We start from the raw sequence: 18,476 nt of genomic DNA on the forward strand, positions 1-18,476 counted from the left end.
AGTCATGAAAATAAAGAAAACGCATTGAATGAGAAGGTGTGTCCAAACTTTTGGCCTGTACTGTATATTTTTAATCTTTCATTCACAACTGGAATCTTTCCAAATGAAATGAAAACAGCTAAAGTAATTCCCTTGTATAAGTCTGGTGGAAAAGATCTTGTGTCAAATTATAGACCAGTTTCTTTGCTTCCGCAATTTTCAAAAATTCTGGAGAAACTATTTGTTACAAGATTCGATAGTTATATAGAAAAGTATAACATCCTGAGTGAGAACCAGTATGGTTTTAGAACAAACCAGTCTACTGGATTAGCACTCATGAAACTCATGGATGAAATAACAACTGCCATAGACAATAAATTATACACAATGGGAATTTTTATTGATCTAAAAAAAGCCTTTGATACGATCGACCATGGATTATTATTGCAAAAGATGTACAAATATGGCGTCAGAGGGGTAGCTCATTCCTGGTTATGTTCTTATCTAAGTGATAGATGGCAATATGTCTCTTGTGATAAAACTAATTCTGTGTTATTAAAGGTAAAATGAGGGGTCCCACAAGGGTCAGTGATTGGGCCAAAACTGTTTATTTTGTATCTGAATGAACTTTGTAAAGTGTCAAAATATATGAATTGCATCCTCTTCGCAGATGATACAATTTTTTTCTGTTCTGGGGAACAGTTAACTGATATAATAACCACTGTTGAAAATGAGATGAAACTGGTAAAAAAAATGGTTTGATGTAAATAAGTTATCTTTAAATACAAGTAAAACAAAATTTATGATATTTGGGAATCGTAAAATAGATACAGTAGTTAAACTGAGAATAGAGGATACAGAAATTGAAAGAGTGTTTGAAACAAAATTTTTAGGTGTCATTATGGACCATAAGCTGAATTGGAAAATGCACATCAATCATGTTAAATCAAAATTAGCCAAATCAATTGCCATATTATTCAAAGTAAAGGATATGTTGGACCAGCGTGCTATGTATATTCTGTATTGTTCAATGGTTGTCCCTTACATAATGTATTGCCTAGAAATATGGGGGAATGCATATTCTACCCATACTAAACCTATTTTTATCCTTCAAAAAAGAGCTGTAAGGATTATCACAAAATCAAATTACAGAGAACCATCAAATGGATTATAATAATGTACAAAGCGTATAACAACCTGTTACCATGTAAAATAATGAGTATGTTTAAAAAAAAAAAGGGAATGTAGATATGAGCTCCGAGGGAAACGTATGATTGAGAAAATAAAATCCAGGACTAAGATAAAAGATCAATGTATTTCTGTAAGGGGTGCAAATTTATGGCATGCTCTTGACGACGAATTGAAGATGTGCCAGTCAATTTATGAATTCAAACGCTTGTTTAAAAGTAAGGTATTTGAAAAATATGAGAAATGTAGTTGATGTTACTGATGTCATTCTGGAATTATATTTGGGATTTTTGTGTAATATGGTATTATTTTCTGTTTAATGTTTTGAATGATTTAATCTGAATAAGCTGATCATGTAAGAATGGTAGGTGAAAATAAGTGTTAGCTTCAGCCTATGCCTTTTCGGTTTGGTTATTTTCTAGTTATACTGATATTTTCTGTTAAACTATGTATTTTTGTTAAATGACCTGACCGAAATAAACATTTTCATTCCTTCATTCAACAATACAAGGGTTTCCCCAAGGATTTTTTACCAACAGCAGTGCTGAAGTGTGTGAGTTTTATTTTGCACAGCCAGGAGATATTTAAGACGTCCCCTGGTATGAGAAGGGCTTTAGACACATATTTGTACATAGCTGTAGATGTCAAATTGTGTTTAATAAAATGTGTCAAGACTTATCAATATTTACAAATTTACTGAACCTATAATACAACACAAATTAATAGGGCTTGGTGATAAAATGACAATTATCTTAATATAATTTTCGTTGATAGAGATATTATTATAAATGTTCAATAAATCCCCCATATATTTAAACAAACCCATAGTAATGCCACTCGTACCTCCTCCTTGATAGAGTAAGGACTGCACTAATTTTCTGTCATTCTCTGTTGATAAGATTAATAATGTCAGGTCTAGCATTACCCCCCTCTTCTACTCTTCTCTCCGCTTATCTAATTCGGCCATCAATTTTGGACACTTTTTCACTCATTTCCCTGCAATACCTGACTGAGCTGATGGGCAGTATGAAACTGTCCTCCACTCCTGTTGATATTTTGACTACACCTGTGCTTAAAAATGCAGTTGAGTCCATTGGTCAGGCCTTGTGTCAATTACAGATAGCTTGTTGATATTCTGGACACATCCTTGCTTATTTTAAAAATGCTGCTGTTCAGCCTCTGGGTGTCTCTGGAAATGCCATTGACTGATTTTGCTCCTGCCTTTCAAATATGTGTTCCTCTGTGGCTCTGTGGTCCTATATTATTTGCTTTATATATGCTTCTCACATTATTAGCCATTTCTGGGGTTTATTATATCACCGTTATGATGAAGACATTTAGGCATGTCTCGTTTAAGCCTGATAACACCAACAAACTCTCTGATCTGCCCAGCGGTTTGATAGCCATCAAGGACTGGATGTCAAACAACTTCTTACAATTAAACACAGACAAGACGGAGGTACTGATAACTGCTTCAGATAGTAGAGCTTCTGAGGTTGCCCAGAGTATTGGGTCCCTTTCATCAGCTATACGGTCAATTTTTTTTTACAGCTAAGAAATATTGCAAAGCTCAGGTCTGTTGTGTCTCTACCTGAGCTGGAGATGATTATTCGTGCTTTCATGTCCCTCTGACTGGACTACTGTAATTCTCTTTTTACTTGGCAAATCATCTCTAAACCATAACAATAATTCAGAATGCTGCTGCAAGGCTGTTAACCAGGTCCAGCACGACAACACACATCACACCCTTTTAGTTTCTTTATGTTCTTCAAAAACTGTGTGTGTGTCCCTCAAAAGTATTTGTGTCTACTCTGTCTATGTTTGTTTTTTGTTAACCCTCCATTTAAAGTACCACAGAAAGCTTGGAGCTGGATACATTCACCTGACAGAAATCTGGATTTTGAGAGTTAAATACCTCTTTTCCATTTCGATTTAACTCCATCCGTCAAGTGTAATGACTCTGGTTTTCTATCACAATTGCAGTTACTTAGGCCCAGTTCATTGCAGTAAAACCTCTTCTGTCAGAGAGTGCACATAAATGAAAGAATGAGGTCAGACAGGGGCCCATCTGGGTTCCATTGCATGTGCTGTGATCAGTAGTCCATCTTCTCTGATCTGCATTCATCACATTTCTGAAATCCTTCAACAAAAACCCCTTGATAAGGACCCATCCACTGGGTCATCAGCCCTCTGTATTTAACTTTTCACTCTGCTCAAATGACCCCACAGTGTTTTCTAGCCTGAGTAGTAGACATATGTTTCAGATACAAGTAGGCTTGTCACAATACCAGAATTTCAGTAGTCGATACCAAGACCAGCGATAAAAACAGAACTCATGTATTTCTAAATTCACTACTTGATTAAAACTGTTTCAAACTTTAACTCTAAGGCCTCATTTACACCGCAAGCGATCCACAAGTGTTGCAGCACATACACATACATATATATATGTATAAATGAAAATTTGTGGCCGAAGCCAAATAATATTAAACACTTGGCCGAATACCAAGTACCGAATGCAGTTTTTTTGTTTTTCATTAGTTTTTGCAGATGAACCCCCTCCAGATTAGTGTTGTCACGGTACCAAAATTGGGACCCACGGTACGATACCAGTGAAAGTATCATGGTTCTGAGTAGTATCAGGATACCACAGCAAAAATGAGGCAGATGTGCCTTTTGTCATTTATAAAAGGATAAATCACTTTTCTATAGTACATTAATGATATTTCAATGGAATAAATTACTTATTGACTTATTCACACTTCAAAAACAGCATCAATAAGTGATTAACATAGGGGGGATCAAAATAAAATAAATAAATAAATGAAATAAAAATCAACCAGCCACCCTCCTCCCCTGACAAGTCCCTTCATAAGTAAAGAACAGTCCCTAAAGTGCGGTGAGGTTTGTGGACCGTTACCTGCCACTGAAAGACTAAAAGAGAGAAATGTGAACGGCTCGTTTCTCCTCTGATATGCCACATACTGTGTGCCACCATGGCTCGGCTGTTCAGGTACTTTTGGGCAGTCATGACAACAAGTTATTCACCTGGAGCCGGACTTCTCTGTCGCCGATAAGCCGTTATCATGCGCCACCGTATTTGACAGGAATACGTATTCCTGTCCGTGTCTGTGACCCCCGTTCAACCCACAACCGGCGGGATTCGCCGTTTCGTTTCTGCTGCTGGTTGATATCTGTACTCACACAGCGTGCTGAATGATTTATTTTGCCCGCACAAAACTATTTTTAGTTGCAAATGCGAGTGCGGTGACGGACGGAGTAAAATATCGCCACACTGCCGACATTTTACTCCGTCCGTTACCGCACGTGTTTTGATTGCGTTATCAAAACACGCCACTATTATTCGGCCTTGCTTTTACCGAATATTCGGTGCATCCCTAGTGTATATATATGTGTGTGTATATATATGTGTGTGTGTGTGTATATATATATATATATATGTATATATGTGTATATATGTATATGTGTATGTATATGTATATATATATATATGTGTGTGTGTGTGTATGTATGTATATGTGTATATATGTATGTATATACAGTACAGGCCAAAAGTTTGGACACACTTTCTCATTCAATGCGTTTTCTTTATTTTCATGACTATTTACATTGTAGATTCTCACTGAAGGCATCAAAACTATGAATGAACACATGTGGAGTTATGTACTTAACAAAAAAAGGTGAAATAACTGAAAACATGTTTTATATTCTAGTTTCTTCAAAATAGCCACCCTTTGCTCTGATTACTGCTTTGCACACTCTTGGCATTCTCTCCATGAGCTTCAAGAGGTAGTCACCTGAAATGGTTTTCCAACAGTCTTGAAGGAGTTCCCAGAGATGTTTAGCACTTGTTGGCCCCTTTGCCTTCACTCTGCGGTCCAGCTCACCCCAAACCATCTCATTTGGGTTCAGGTCCGGTGACTGTGGAGGCCAGGTCATCTGCCGCAGCACTCCATCACTCTCCTTCTTGGTCAAATAGCCCTTACACAGCCTGGAGGTGTGTTTGGGGTCATTGTCCTGTTGAAAAATAAATGATCGTCCAACTAAACGCAAACCGGATGGGATGGCATGTCGCTGCAGGATGCTGTGGTAGCCATGCTGGTTCAGTGTGCCTTCAATTTTGAATAAATCCCCAACAGTGTCACCAGCAAAACACCCCCACACCATCACACCTCCTCCTCCATGCTTCACAGTGGGAACCAGGCATGTGGAATCCATCCGTTCACCTTTTCTGCGTCTCACAAAGACACGGCGGTTGGAACCAAAGATCTCAAATTTGGACTCATCAGACCAAAGCACAGATTTCCACTGGTCTAATGTCCATTCCTTGTGTTTCTTGGCCCAAACAAATCTCTTCTGCTTGTTGCCTCTCCTTAGCAGTGGTTTCCTAGCAGCTATTTGACCATGAAGGCCTGATTCGCGCAGTCTCCTCTTAACAGTTGTTCTAGAGATGGGTCTGCTGCTACAACTCTGTGTGGCATTCATCTGGTCTCTGATCTGAGCTGCTGTTAACTTGCCATTTCTGAGGCTGGTGACTCGGATGAACTTATCCTCAGAAGCAGAGGTGACTCTTGGTCTTCCTTTCCTGGGTCGGTCCTCATGTGTGCCAGTTTCCTTGTAGCGCTTGATGGTTTTTGCGACTCCACTTGGGGACACATTTAAAGTTTTTGCAATTTTCCGGACTGACTGACCTTCATTTCTTAAAGTAATGATGGCCACTCGTTTTTCTTTAGTTAGCTGATTGGTTTTTGCCATAATATGAATTTTAACAGTTGTCCAATAGGGCTGTCGGCTGTGTATTAACCTGACTTCTGCACAACACAACTGATGGTCCCAACCCCATTGATAAAGCAAGAAATTCCACTAATTAACCCTGATAAGGCACACCTGTGAAGTGGAAACCATTTCAGGTGACTACCTCTTGAAGCTCATGGAGAGAATGCCAAGAGTGTGCAAAGCAGTAATCAGAGCAAAGGGTGGCTATTTTGAAGAAACTAGAATATAAAACATGTTTTCAGTTATTTCACCTTTTTTTGTTAAGTACATAACTCCACATGTGTTCATTCATAGTTTTGATGCCTTCAGTGAGAATCTACAATGTAAATAGTCATGAAAATAAAGAAAACGCATTGAATGAGAAGGTGTGTCCAAACTTTTGGCCTGTACTGTATATATAATTTCTTAACTGCGTCAGAAATTATTGCGATAAGCGATAATATTGCATAATATTGTGCTTTAAGACCGTTTTTATCATTGTTGTAATTTTGCTGTCCTTAGACAGGACTGCAAAAAAGAAAATTTAAATATCTGAAATAACACGTAAAAATATCAAAATAAATACAAAAAAATAGACTCTCAGTCTCTCACTCTCAGGTGTGCAGTTAAGTTGGTCATATTCGCTCTTTTTGTTGAGATGGTTTTAGAACAAACCCGGCATACCGGCTCGTCCAAATTACTGGGCTCCCCTCTGTCATATGGTTTAAATCCAAAATACTCCCACACAGGGTCAAAAAATTTGAAATTCTCCTTTTACGAAAGTAAGGAGAATTTCAGGGTTGGTTTAGGAACAAATTCCCTGTCTTTCTCTTACGCTCAACTCTTTTTTTTCTCCGCCTCGTCTCCCCCTCACAAATATCGTACTGTGTGTGTGTGTGTGTGTGTGTGTGTGTGTGTGTGTGTGTGTGTTTGTGTGTGAAGCCCATAGCCCCGCCTCCCCCACAGAGACAAAGACACTCGATGACAAGAGCTTTCCCTCCGTTCATTACAGTAATGAACCAGCTCACGTGGCTGCCAGATGATGCGCCGCAGTGAACGTTGTTGTTGTCCAGACTCCTTGGTGGAGAATTTGAATATGGCAATCGCGGCCGGAAAAGTTATTGTCTCCCTTTTAATTTTCCGTGCAATTAACCAACTTATTGCATATCGCGACAGGCCTAAGTGTACATGTGTCTGTGTAATTAGTTATAGAGGAGAGAATCATCAGGGCAGGACACCCAAAAATGGCACTAAAACACGGTAAACACTCAGCATCGTTTTTTTGACATGACTATATTAGTACAAACATTTACCTGCTAGTGTGGCAGGTGACCTTCTGAGCCAACCTTATTGGCGAGTGCCAAACAGAAAATCTACCCGCATTTGGGGCTTGGCAGGTGTTCGTTTTGGATCCAGCTTATCTAATGCCTCAACTTGGTCTTGTAGGTAGGTCTTTTTTTTTTTTTTTTTTTTTTTTTTTTTAATTTTATATACTTTATTAATCCCCGAGGGGAAATTCAATTTTTCACTCTGTTGTCAATTACACACAGGTCCGAACACACACATGCACAAACTGGACCTATACATGCACTAAGTCAGAGTGGGCTGCCCATGACAGGCGCTCCGAGCGGTTGGGGGGTTTGGTGCCTTGCTCAGGGGCACCTTGGCAGTGCCCAGGAGGTGAACTGGCACCTCTCCAGCTACCAGTCCACGCTCCATATTTTGGTCCGGACGGGGACTTGAACAGGCGACCCTCCGGTTCCCAACCCAAGTCCCTATGGACTAGGGCTGTCAATGAATATTCTAAATTCAAATTTAAATTCGAATTTGAAAAAAAAATGGACCTTCGAATGTGAAAATTGATATTCGATTGTGGAGAAAAAAACCCCACCACCGCAGCTGTCCTCTTTGCGAGTGGGCGCTGGCATCAGACGCACATTTCTCCACGCTGGTCGACAAGCGGTTCTGCTCCCAGCTGTTGTCTCCAGCACCTGGCTTGACACATTCCCTTGCGGCTTGCACAGAAAATAGACCAGCCGCCGAAACGATCGCTGCAGGGCGCGAGCCGGTCACGGTCCGGCGCTTCGAGGCTCTTCGCAGCGCTTCCACTGGCGGTGTGGCCAGGGGTCAGAGAGGGGGGGCGAGCGAGAGGTCCGTGGTCGTTTATAACATAACGTTATAGATAATTGTTTTATGTGTTTTAATGTGTAGGTATGTAAATGTTTTCAAAGACGTTTATGTTGAAATAAAAATACCTACAAGTAGTTATGTTTCCTTGTATTAATATATATACAAGTATGTTTCCTTGTATTAGTTTGCCCTCTTGTGGACATAATGCGAAAAAAAAAAAATTCGAATGGTTCGAGCCCATGAGTTATTTTTAGAAGGAATATTCGAACGTCATTTTTGAGCAATTTTGACAGCCCTACTATGGACTGAGCTACTGCCGCCCCTATGGTACCTGTTCTACCCTGCATAATGGATATTTACACCAGGTGCTGCAATAATAAGGCCAGGAGAATCAATAAAGGTCCAACCACCTGGAAAACTGCCCTTTTTACCCTGTTGAGGTCAGGAATAAGCTACCGGTTACACGAGGCAGCACTGAGAGGCTCAGGAGGAGCTTCTACTCAGCTTCTTCTCAGACAACAGTGATACTAAATGAGGACCCTGCCCAATGCTAAACGTAATCATTTATTTATCATTACTACACTGTTATGAATATACAAATTACAAATACAAATGAAACTGATGACTGCTTTTCACTGGAAACATATTTTATGATTTCAAGTTACAAAAAAATTGATTGATCCATTGATTGCATTACGCTGCTACCCACTAATTACTAGTTTTATATTGTTTTTTGTCTGTGTTGTGCTTTAGCTAACATTACTTTTTTATATGGTTAAATATTTGATTTGAATCTGTACTTTGAATTTGTACTTTGATGCTTTGGCAAAATAGCTTTTTTTAAGAGAAAATTAAAAAACTGTTAAAAAGCTACATTCCCCCAACATTCCCTCACAGGTGAAAAAAAATGACACTGATTTAAATTTCTAAAGAGACTTTATTATTATGCCTCTGCGCCAGCCATAGCCGTGGCTGGAGGCATTATATTTTTTGGGTTGTCAGTCCCATTCTTGTGAAAATAATATCTCAAGAAGGCTTTGAGGGAATTTCTTCAAATTTAGCACAAACATCTACTTGGACTCAACAATGAAGTGATTAAATTTTCATAGTCAAAGGCCACTGTGACCTTGCATCGGTGTCATTCTCATAAACACAATATCTCAGGACGGCCTTGAGGGAGTTTCCTCAAATTTGGACAGAAGTTCACTTGCACTCAACAATAAGCTGATTGTAATTTGGTGGTCACAGGTCAGAGGTCACTGTGACCTCACAAAATATGTTTTTACTGATTACTCAAGAATTCTTATCCTCATCATGTCAAAATTTCACACAAATGTCTGATAGGATATAAATTTTATATCCAAAAGGTCAAAGGTCAACCTCACTGTGGCATCATAATGATCTGCATTAAACACTTTTTTAGCCATTACTCAGTGTCATATCTCAGGAACAGAAGGGCAGACATTTGTCAGATACTTATAGTGAGAGTCAGTTACAGTGAGATTAGGGGAGTGTCTCTGGGACACCAGAGATCACTGTCTAGCCTCCTGGAGGTGTCATGGGACCAACTAGACCAAACACTGGTGAAAGGAGGTTCCCAGCTGATGACCCCAAAGACATGTTAGTTATCACTGCTCACTGGTCTGTATAGTTAAGCCTTGCCATAATAGCTTATCATAGGGCTTAGGAGGTTATTCAATGAGAGCTGATCCTTTCTCTAGAGCACAAATTACTTGTGTTTATTTGAACACATAAAAAAGGGGAACAGACAAATCAAGATTTATAAACAATCAAAATGCCAAACTGATACTCAAATGAAAGGAATTCAGGATAATGTAATTATAGACTAATCCATAATTCAATATAGCAGCAGAAATAAAAGAGACTACAAACATAAGTGATAATAAGACAAGCAGACTAAACAGATACATTTATGAAAGAATGAGGATAAAAATATAAGAACATAAGTACATTAAAATAGCGCTATGTGCCTATCTCATTATATGGCAACATATTTATTGTTTTTAAAGGTAATTTTGTCATTGACGGTAGATATAATTTCAATAGGCAGAGAATTCCAAAGTGCTATTGACCTGTGTGTAGAGGTAGATTTATAAAAATTCGTTCTTGGTGGCGGGAGCATTATGTGACCAGAGGCTGCACCTCTTGTGCTGTAACCATGTCCAGAGGCCATGTGTATCTGATGAGCCAACCTGGCTGGTTTGTTGGTTCTAATGACACTTCGCAGAAACATAGTACACATAAGGACATTTTCTCTTCAACCATCAGCCAAACCAAGTGTGCATGCACATAGCTGACAGTAGCTCTGAATGGCTGAGTGCCAAACGAGCTATTTTATTTTGGGAAACCTGCAACTTTTTCAGATTGGATTTTGATGCTGAAGACCAGATTACAGGACAGTATTCTAGGCGGAAAAAAAAAACAAAGAATGAATAATTGATTTTTTTTTATAGTGTAGGGTGGCTGAGCTCACATGCAGCAACATACTTGTTAAATCTTGATATAAGTTATCATGCATCATTACAAACCAGTGTTACCAAATTGTTTTCAATGATCGTCTGTGAAATCAGCTTGTTTGACTGTTGTTACGATGATCAATGATGAGCTTTGTATAACCCAGGTTTTCATGTTGTAAATATGCTTTATGAGGTACAGGTCTTCCCATTGTTTTTGCTGTAGGTGTCTGGTCTAGGTTTACAAAAGTTTTAGATATTCACGGTACAATAACCATCTCAGAAAATATTGTGGTTTCATGATATTACAGAATTTTTATCATATCAGTCAGAATGACCCTTAAAGAAATGAAAACAGCTCATTGTTGGTTGAACAAACATTCTATTACTATAATTGAAACCATCTTGTTAATGGAGGTATGTGAAAAAAGTCTTTTTTTTTCTTTTTTTTTCTTTATTAAACACAAAACAGCAACAACAAAATACAGGGACAAGACACAAGCATGTCTAAAGATATATAACACACAGCACACAGTTTACAAAACCAAGGCACGAAAACAACAAAACATACATCTTCACAAAAACACACAAAAAACAAATACCGCCATCAACAGGACAAACAGCAGCCTACAAACTTAATGATCAAAGAAACAGTGAAGATAAATTGGCTTCCTGTTGTAGTTTAAAGAGATTAGATTTCATGGGGGAAAATAATAATAATAATAATAATAAATAAATAAATAACAAAAGAAGAAAAACAGGCAAAAATAAACAAAGGCCTTCTGTCACCACAATTTTTGTTTTTAAGACCAGTCTTCACCCTGACTCAAAGTTTCCCACCCATGTTCAAAAATTACACACTGTTCTTTGTTTCTATTAACATCTTTTTCTATACTCCACTGAAATTTCAAAAACATTTTGAAACGTTCAATGTTTAACTGTTGTTTTTTTGTAGCTTTAAATATAAAGGCTTTTCCCATCATAGTGATGATATTATTCAAGTCTTTTCCTTCTATTTCATCCCTTAAATCACCAAACATAATAGTTAGAAGGCAGCTGTAAAAGCTTGGGCTATAAACAGAAATCCATTGACCTACTCTAATCCAAAAAGGTGCAACTTCCTTACAATACCAAAATAAGTGAAGATCTGACTCCTCTTCCTCTTCACAAAATCTGCTTAAGTCACATTGTTGGATGCCCCATTTTTTGAGTCTTATTTTGGTGGGCAAATAACAGTAAATGATTTTTAGCTGTATAATTCTAATAGAAACATCAAAAGTGGTTGTATAAATGTTTGTAAAAACTTTTTTCCATGGAATACATAAATCAGAGAGATCCTCCCATTTTGAACATACAGCAACCGGTGCCACTGCAATTTTTTTTTTTTTTTTTTTTTTTTTGTACATACAGAAGTGATATATTTTTTTATTTATCTTCCTCTTATTTACCCATGTTCTATCCTTGATAGCAGGGCAACATACAAGTTGTTTTGAGCTTAATGATAATTTCCTCTTCCAAGTCTGTGGAATAGCTGCCCAAAGTTGGTTATATGTCAAGGAGTCACAAACATTACCACATATAGTAGTCATTTCATTGTAAGACATAATTTCACCTTTACTATTTGAGAGGTCATTTATAAATAATAAACCCACTGTAAACATTGATTCAATAAAAAAGGACATATTGTAAATCATAATATTACTGTTGTACCATAACAATTGACTTTGAATTTCATGAGATGATTCAGGTTGATGGTATTGGTATTGAAGCCAACTAACTATAACTTCTTCCAAGGAACCCGATAGATAAGGAAAAGCTTTTCTTGTCAACAGAGCAAATTGAGAGGCAGTTAACTGAAAATAAGGATAAAGTTGTTTATGAAAAAGAGGATGAAAGTTTGTTAATAGCTTTGCTGAAAACCACTGGGGAATTGAGTTAAATTTGGGCATAAGGGATGGCTTCAATGCAAAGTTAAGTGCTCTGAGGCTCAATAGTTTAAGCCCACCATGGCTGTAATCGTTATATAGGTAACCACGCTTTATTTTGTCTGGCTTGCCGCTCCATAAAAAAACAAAAAACATTCTTTCATATTTTTTAAAAAGGTCCTCCTTTGGTGATGGTAATGCCATAAGAAAAAAAATGAGGGATCACTAAAGAATTTAACACTATTATTTTCCCATGTGTGGTAGCCATGCTGGTTCAGTGTGCCTTCAATTTTGAATAAATCCCCAACAGTGTCACCAGCAAAACACCCCCACACCATCACACCTCCTCCTCCATGCTTCACAGTGGGAACCAGGCATGTGGAATCCATCCGTTCACCTTTTCTGCGTCTCACAAAGACACGACGGTTGGAACCAAAGATCTCAAATTTGGACTCATCAGACCAAAGCACAGATTTCCACTGGTCTAATGTCCATTCCTTGTGTTTCTTGGCCCAAACAAATCTCTTCTGCTTGTTGCCTCTCCTTAGCAGTGGTTTCCTAGCAGCTATTTGACCATGAAGGCCTGATTGGCGCAGTCTCCTCTTAACAGTTGTTCTAGAGATGGGTCTGCTGCTACAACTCTGTGTGGCATTCATCTGGTCTCTGATCTGAGCTGCTGTTAACTTGCCATTTCTGAGGCTGGTGACTCGGATGAACTTATCCTCAGAAGCAGAGGTGACTCTTGGTCTTCCTTTCCTGGGTCGGTCCTCATGTGTGCCAGTTTCCTTGTAGCGCTTGATGGTTTTTGCGACTCCACTTGGGGACACATTTAAAGTTTTTGCAATTTTCCGGACTGACTGACCTTCATTTCTTAAAGTAATGATGGCCACTCGTTTTTCTTTAGTTAGCTGATTGGTTCTTGCCATAATATGAATTTTAACAGTTGTCCAATAGGGCTGTCGGCTGTGTATTAACCTGACTTCTGCACAACACAACTGATGGTCCCAACCCCATTGATAAAGCAAGAAATTCCACTAATTAACCCTGATAAGGCACACCTGTGAAGTGGAGACCATTTCAGGTGACTACCTCTTGAAGCTCATGGAGAGAATGCCAAGAGTGTGCAAAGCAGTAATCAGAGTAAAGGGTGGCTATTTTGAAGAAACTAGAATATAAAACATGTTTTCAGTTATTTCACCTTTTTTTGTTAAGTACATAACTCCACATGTGTTCATTCATAGTTTTGATGCCTTCAGTGAGAATCTACAATGTAAATAGTCATGAAAATGAAGAAAACGCATTGAATGAGAAGGTGTGTCCAAACTTTTGGCCTGTACTGTATGTTCCATATTTCTACGCACATGTATACCTAGGATGTCTATAGGACCATCAGACCATATAACTGGCAAGTCACAACAAAACTCAAAGTTGGAGCCTCTTAAGGACCCTATACGCAGTACTGTACATTTTTCATAGTTAGGCTTTAAACCAGAAATATTAGAAAATCATTTAACTCATCAACTAGTGCAGTAAAAGTTGTTATATTTGGTTGTATTTGGAAATTTACATCATCCGCATACATTGAAATTTTTGATTCTAAAGTAAGTATTCTCAAACCTTCAATTTTACTATTTGCTCTCACTTTTTGGGCTAAAATTTCTGTAGCTAGAAGCAGTTGATGACAGAAACATTGTGAGAGCTGTAAAGAAAGACCCTAAAACAACTGTTAGTGACATCAGCAACAACCTCCAGAGGGCAGGAGTGAAGGTATCACAATCTACTGTTCGCAGAAGACTTCATGAACAAAAGTACAGAGGCTACACCAGAAGATGCAAACCACTCATTAGCAAGAAGAATAGGAAGGCCAGGCTGGAATTTGCCAAAAGGTACAGAGATGAGCCTCAAAAATTCTGGGAAAAGTTTTATGGACTAATGAGACAAAGATTAACTTTTTCCAAAGTGATGGAAAGGCGAAAGTTTGGAGAAAGAAAGGATCTGCTCATGATCCCAAACATACAAGCTCATCTGTGAAACACGGTGGAGGTAATGTCATGGCTTGGGCTTGCATGGCTTCTTCTGGGACGGGCTCTTTCATCTTCATTGATGATGTAACACATGATGGCAGCAGCAAAATGAACTCAGAAGTCTACAGAAACATTTTGTCTGCTAATTTAAAGAAAGATGCAACCAAACTGATTGGGAGATCCTTCATCATGCAGCAAGATAACGACCCAAAACACACTGCCAAAACAACAAAGGAGTTCATCAGGGGCAAGAAGTGGAAGGTTTTAGACTGGCCAAGTCAGTCTCCAGACTTAAACCCAATAGAGCATGCATTTTACCTGCTGAAGAGGAGACTGAAGGGAGTAACCCCCCAAAACAAATAACAACTGAAAGAGGCTGCGGTGAAAGCCTGGAAAAGCATCACAAAAGAAGAATGCAAAAGTTTGGTGATGTCAATGGGTCACAGGCTTGATGCTGTTAATGAAAGCAAAGGATTTGCAACTAAATATTAAGTCTCATTCACTTTAATCTATTTTAAGTTTATATGTTCCAATACTTTTGCTCACCTAAAAATTTTGTGTTCCCTTACAAATAATGCTATCTTCTAAGTTGTGTATCAGATCCAGATGTAAATACCTGGAAATAAAAGCTAAAATGTTGATCTCTTGTCTCATATTCATCTTTTGATGTCAAACCCAAATGTTTTCAGTCGACAACAAAAGTAAACGAATTGGACTCACTGTTCCAATACTTTTGGAGGGCACTGTACATGGTATAATAACCATCAACTTTTTTAACACAGTATACCTTGAAACTGGTATGTTATTATAACCCTATTCTGTTGAGTGTATCAATATGTGCAATACCTGGGTAAATTCACCCATATCCTATCACTGATCATAGTCACATCATTTATATCATATTTAATATACACTGTATATCATTTACAATACATTTTTAGTGTGTTTTCCTGCTATATTGGCTCACGGCTTGCAGAGAAAAATATACCAGATGCCAAAACTATTGCTGCAGATTGTGAGCCAGCCAGGATGCTTGGCACAGTGATGCGTCCAGTGTGGACAGTCTAATTGCGTAATATGGAGGCCGAAAGCAAGTGGGCAGCACTGCACAGAAAATTGGCATGCTTCCTGACACTTCCACGTTTAGTGTGACCCTGGCGTCAGGTGGATGAATTATGGATTATCTTGATACAGTGCTCACGAACACAGATTTAAACAAATTTGTGGAAAAAAAAACTTTGAGAGAACTTTAACTTTAGCCCATAAAAAATGGGTGCAAAAGCAGAAGTGTTGGGTTGGCATTATTGTTAAGTGTTACTGTTATTCAATTATTTTTACAAAATAGAATGCAGATCCATTATGATGTTTCATCTTTCAGATTGCTCAGAAATATGACCCACAAAAGGAGGAGGAGCTCCGCTTCTGGATTGAGGAGGTAACAGGAATGTCTATTGGAGAGAACTTTCAGAAAGGCTTGAAAGATGGAGTCATCCTCTGCGAGTAAGTCTGTTTGTGATGGCACAACTTGGACCAAAATGTATTCTCCATAGTGGACAGATCACATTGTATTCTGATACATATTGTTTTTCTTCCTTTCTTAGACTAATTAATAAACTGCATCCTGGCTCAGTGAAGAAGATCAACCTTTCACAGCTCAACTGGCACAAGGTAACACCCATTTTCAACTGGGAACTAAACACTCAATAGTTGTAACCAGTGGTCGAATTGTTAATTTTTAACAAGGGGGATGCAATGTCGCTTTGTTTTTTTTGCGTGCACACATCGTCAAATATGACAGCACAGATGTGCAGAATTAATCAAGATAAAGAAAAATGGCATGACCTATACCTGCTGCCTTTAAAAACACAAATAATGCAGTGGTATTGCTATTGCAATACAGACAAAAAACATTTTAGAGTATAAATAAGAGTAGTTCTGAACTAGCTGTGAAAATTAATCTTAGAGTCACTCTTATCCTATAGGCATTTCCTTAGCCAGTTATAATTTCTCTTTACCTGTGAAGCCTTGGGCTGATAATTGGTGCTGCTGTCAGGTCCCTGTCCTGATACCTGCCTGGTTTCTCCCTTTCCCTTTTCTATCTATTGCAATAATATAGATAATAAATGTGCAAAGCAAAATTCATAAATAAAATTAGGAATAATAGTGGTGACATAGCTGTGGAAATTAACCTCAAAGTCACTTTTATGCTCTAGATATTTTCTTTCAGCCAGTTATAATCTCTCCTGTGAAGACCCTGCATGATCATCCTTGCTGGCCTCTGGTCCACTGTCTCCTCCCTGACCCTGGGTTTTTTCCTAGCATGAAACTAGCTAGCAAGCGATTTTACATAGGTAACAATAACATTAGTATTCTTGTTAACCAGCTTAACTTGATATATTGGAATCTATTAATTAGTCATCATTTAGCTAACTGTGGAAGCATAAATTCAAAGGTCTGGAGCTGGGCCAGAAAGCTCGCAACCTCGTTCCTTTCTTCTCGAACGGACTTTCGTTGTTTTCTATTAGATATCAAAAACTCAAATACTCAGAGGTAAAAAAAAACAAAACACTGGAGACACGTAGAATCAGATGCAACTGAGTTTAATGTGCTCACAGGCAACAAACACATCGCAACTCAATGAGTCAAGCTCCGGTGCAGGACTGGAATTTCTTTGTTTGCGCACTCGTTTTTATTGTGAAGATTTTCTGCTGAGTCATCTCTTTCTTAATCCTTCCCACTTGGCTCTGATCGTAACGGTGTCACATTTCTGCTGAGTTTCCACTTTTTCTTTAGTCCTTCCCCCTTGGAGCTGAAACATAACGGTGTCACATTTCTCTTGTCTCCCCCTGATGGCTGCTTTAATCCTTGCACTCATTCATAATAGTATTCCCCACTCTCCTTTTCTCCCTTGGAGCCAATTCCACCATATAATGTTTTTCTGGGCAGTCTAAGACCCGCCTCCTCTAGGGTCATATCAGGACAAGCTGTAATTTCCCTAACTTTCCACCAGTGGTTTCTGAGCCCATCCTGCATGCTATTTTTAATCCTAGGTACTTCTCCACCACAATGCTTAAGTGCTCAGTGAGTGTGTGTGTCATAAGAATACATAAAATAATAAACCAGTGTGTGATTTGTCAGTTAAACAGAGTACATTGCTTCAACACGTATCTTTAAAGGTCAACTTAAAGGTACAGTATAAACATTTCAGTAAATATTACACTACATAACATTATCTACATGCAACAGCATTACTCAACTTACGCGCTTTGTTTGGAAGAAACTGTGCAAGGTTTTTTGCTTCTTGCTGGCTGCTTTGCTGAACTTTACCACAGCCACTGCTCAGCAGCACACTCTTGATTCTGATAAGAACATGACAGCGTGTGTATGCGCCTGGCGCAGTCTACTCATGGTGCGTTTAAAGACGGCTCGGAAAAACACGTTACCACATGTTAAAAACGAATTGAACGGTTTTAACGCCTGTAAAAAGTGCGGGGGACAGAGGGCACAGATACGGGAAGTACGTAGTTAACAAGGGGGATGCTTTTTGGTCAATTTTCTAACAAAGGGGATGGCATCCCCCCTCATCCCCCCTCAATTCGACCACTGGTTGTAACTCCTTGAAGACCAGATGAAGCATGTTTACTCTGCATCTTTGAGGAGAAGTGGACTCATTTATTAAACTTTAACTGCTTTTCACCAACAACTTTATTATGCTTCCACACCGGTGATAGCTGTGGCTGGAGGCATTATGTTTTTGGGTTGTCTGTCTGTCTGTCCCATTCTTGTGAACGTGGTATCTCAAGAACACCTTCGGAGTGTTTTTTCAAACTTGGACTCAACAATGACTGGTAAGATTTTGGAAGTCATTGGTCAAAGGTCAGTGATTCCCCAAAGCTGTGTTATTATTGTTAATGCATTATCTCATGAATGCCTTGAGGGAATTTCTTAAAATTTGGCACTAACGTTTACTTGTACTCAAC

General features: G+C 38.6%; 1 protein-coding gene across 2 annotated transcripts in view; it reads left to right on the forward strand.

Moving 5' to 3' along the window:
• Positions 1-18,476, forward strand: part of cnn3a (calponin 3, acidic a) — a 39,993-nt gene that overhangs the window by 6,255 nt on the left and 15,262 nt on the right. For both annotated transcript variants that reach the window (XM_033639106.2, XM_033639107.2), the window contains exons 2-3: positions 15,875-15,996; positions 16,098-16,164. In XM_033639106.2, the coding sequence (XP_033494997.1) occupies positions 15,875-15,996; positions 16,098-16,164 (189 nt within the window). The remainder of the gene's footprint in view (positions 1-15,874; positions 15,997-16,097; positions 16,165-18,476) is intronic.

Source organism: Epinephelus lanceolatus, chromosome 20 (assembly GCF_041903045.1).
Source record: "Epinephelus lanceolatus isolate andai-2023 chromosome 20, ASM4190304v1, whole genome shotgun sequence".
Classification (NCBI taxonomy): domain Eukaryota; kingdom Metazoa; phylum Chordata; class Actinopteri; order Perciformes; family Serranidae; genus Epinephelus; species Epinephelus lanceolatus.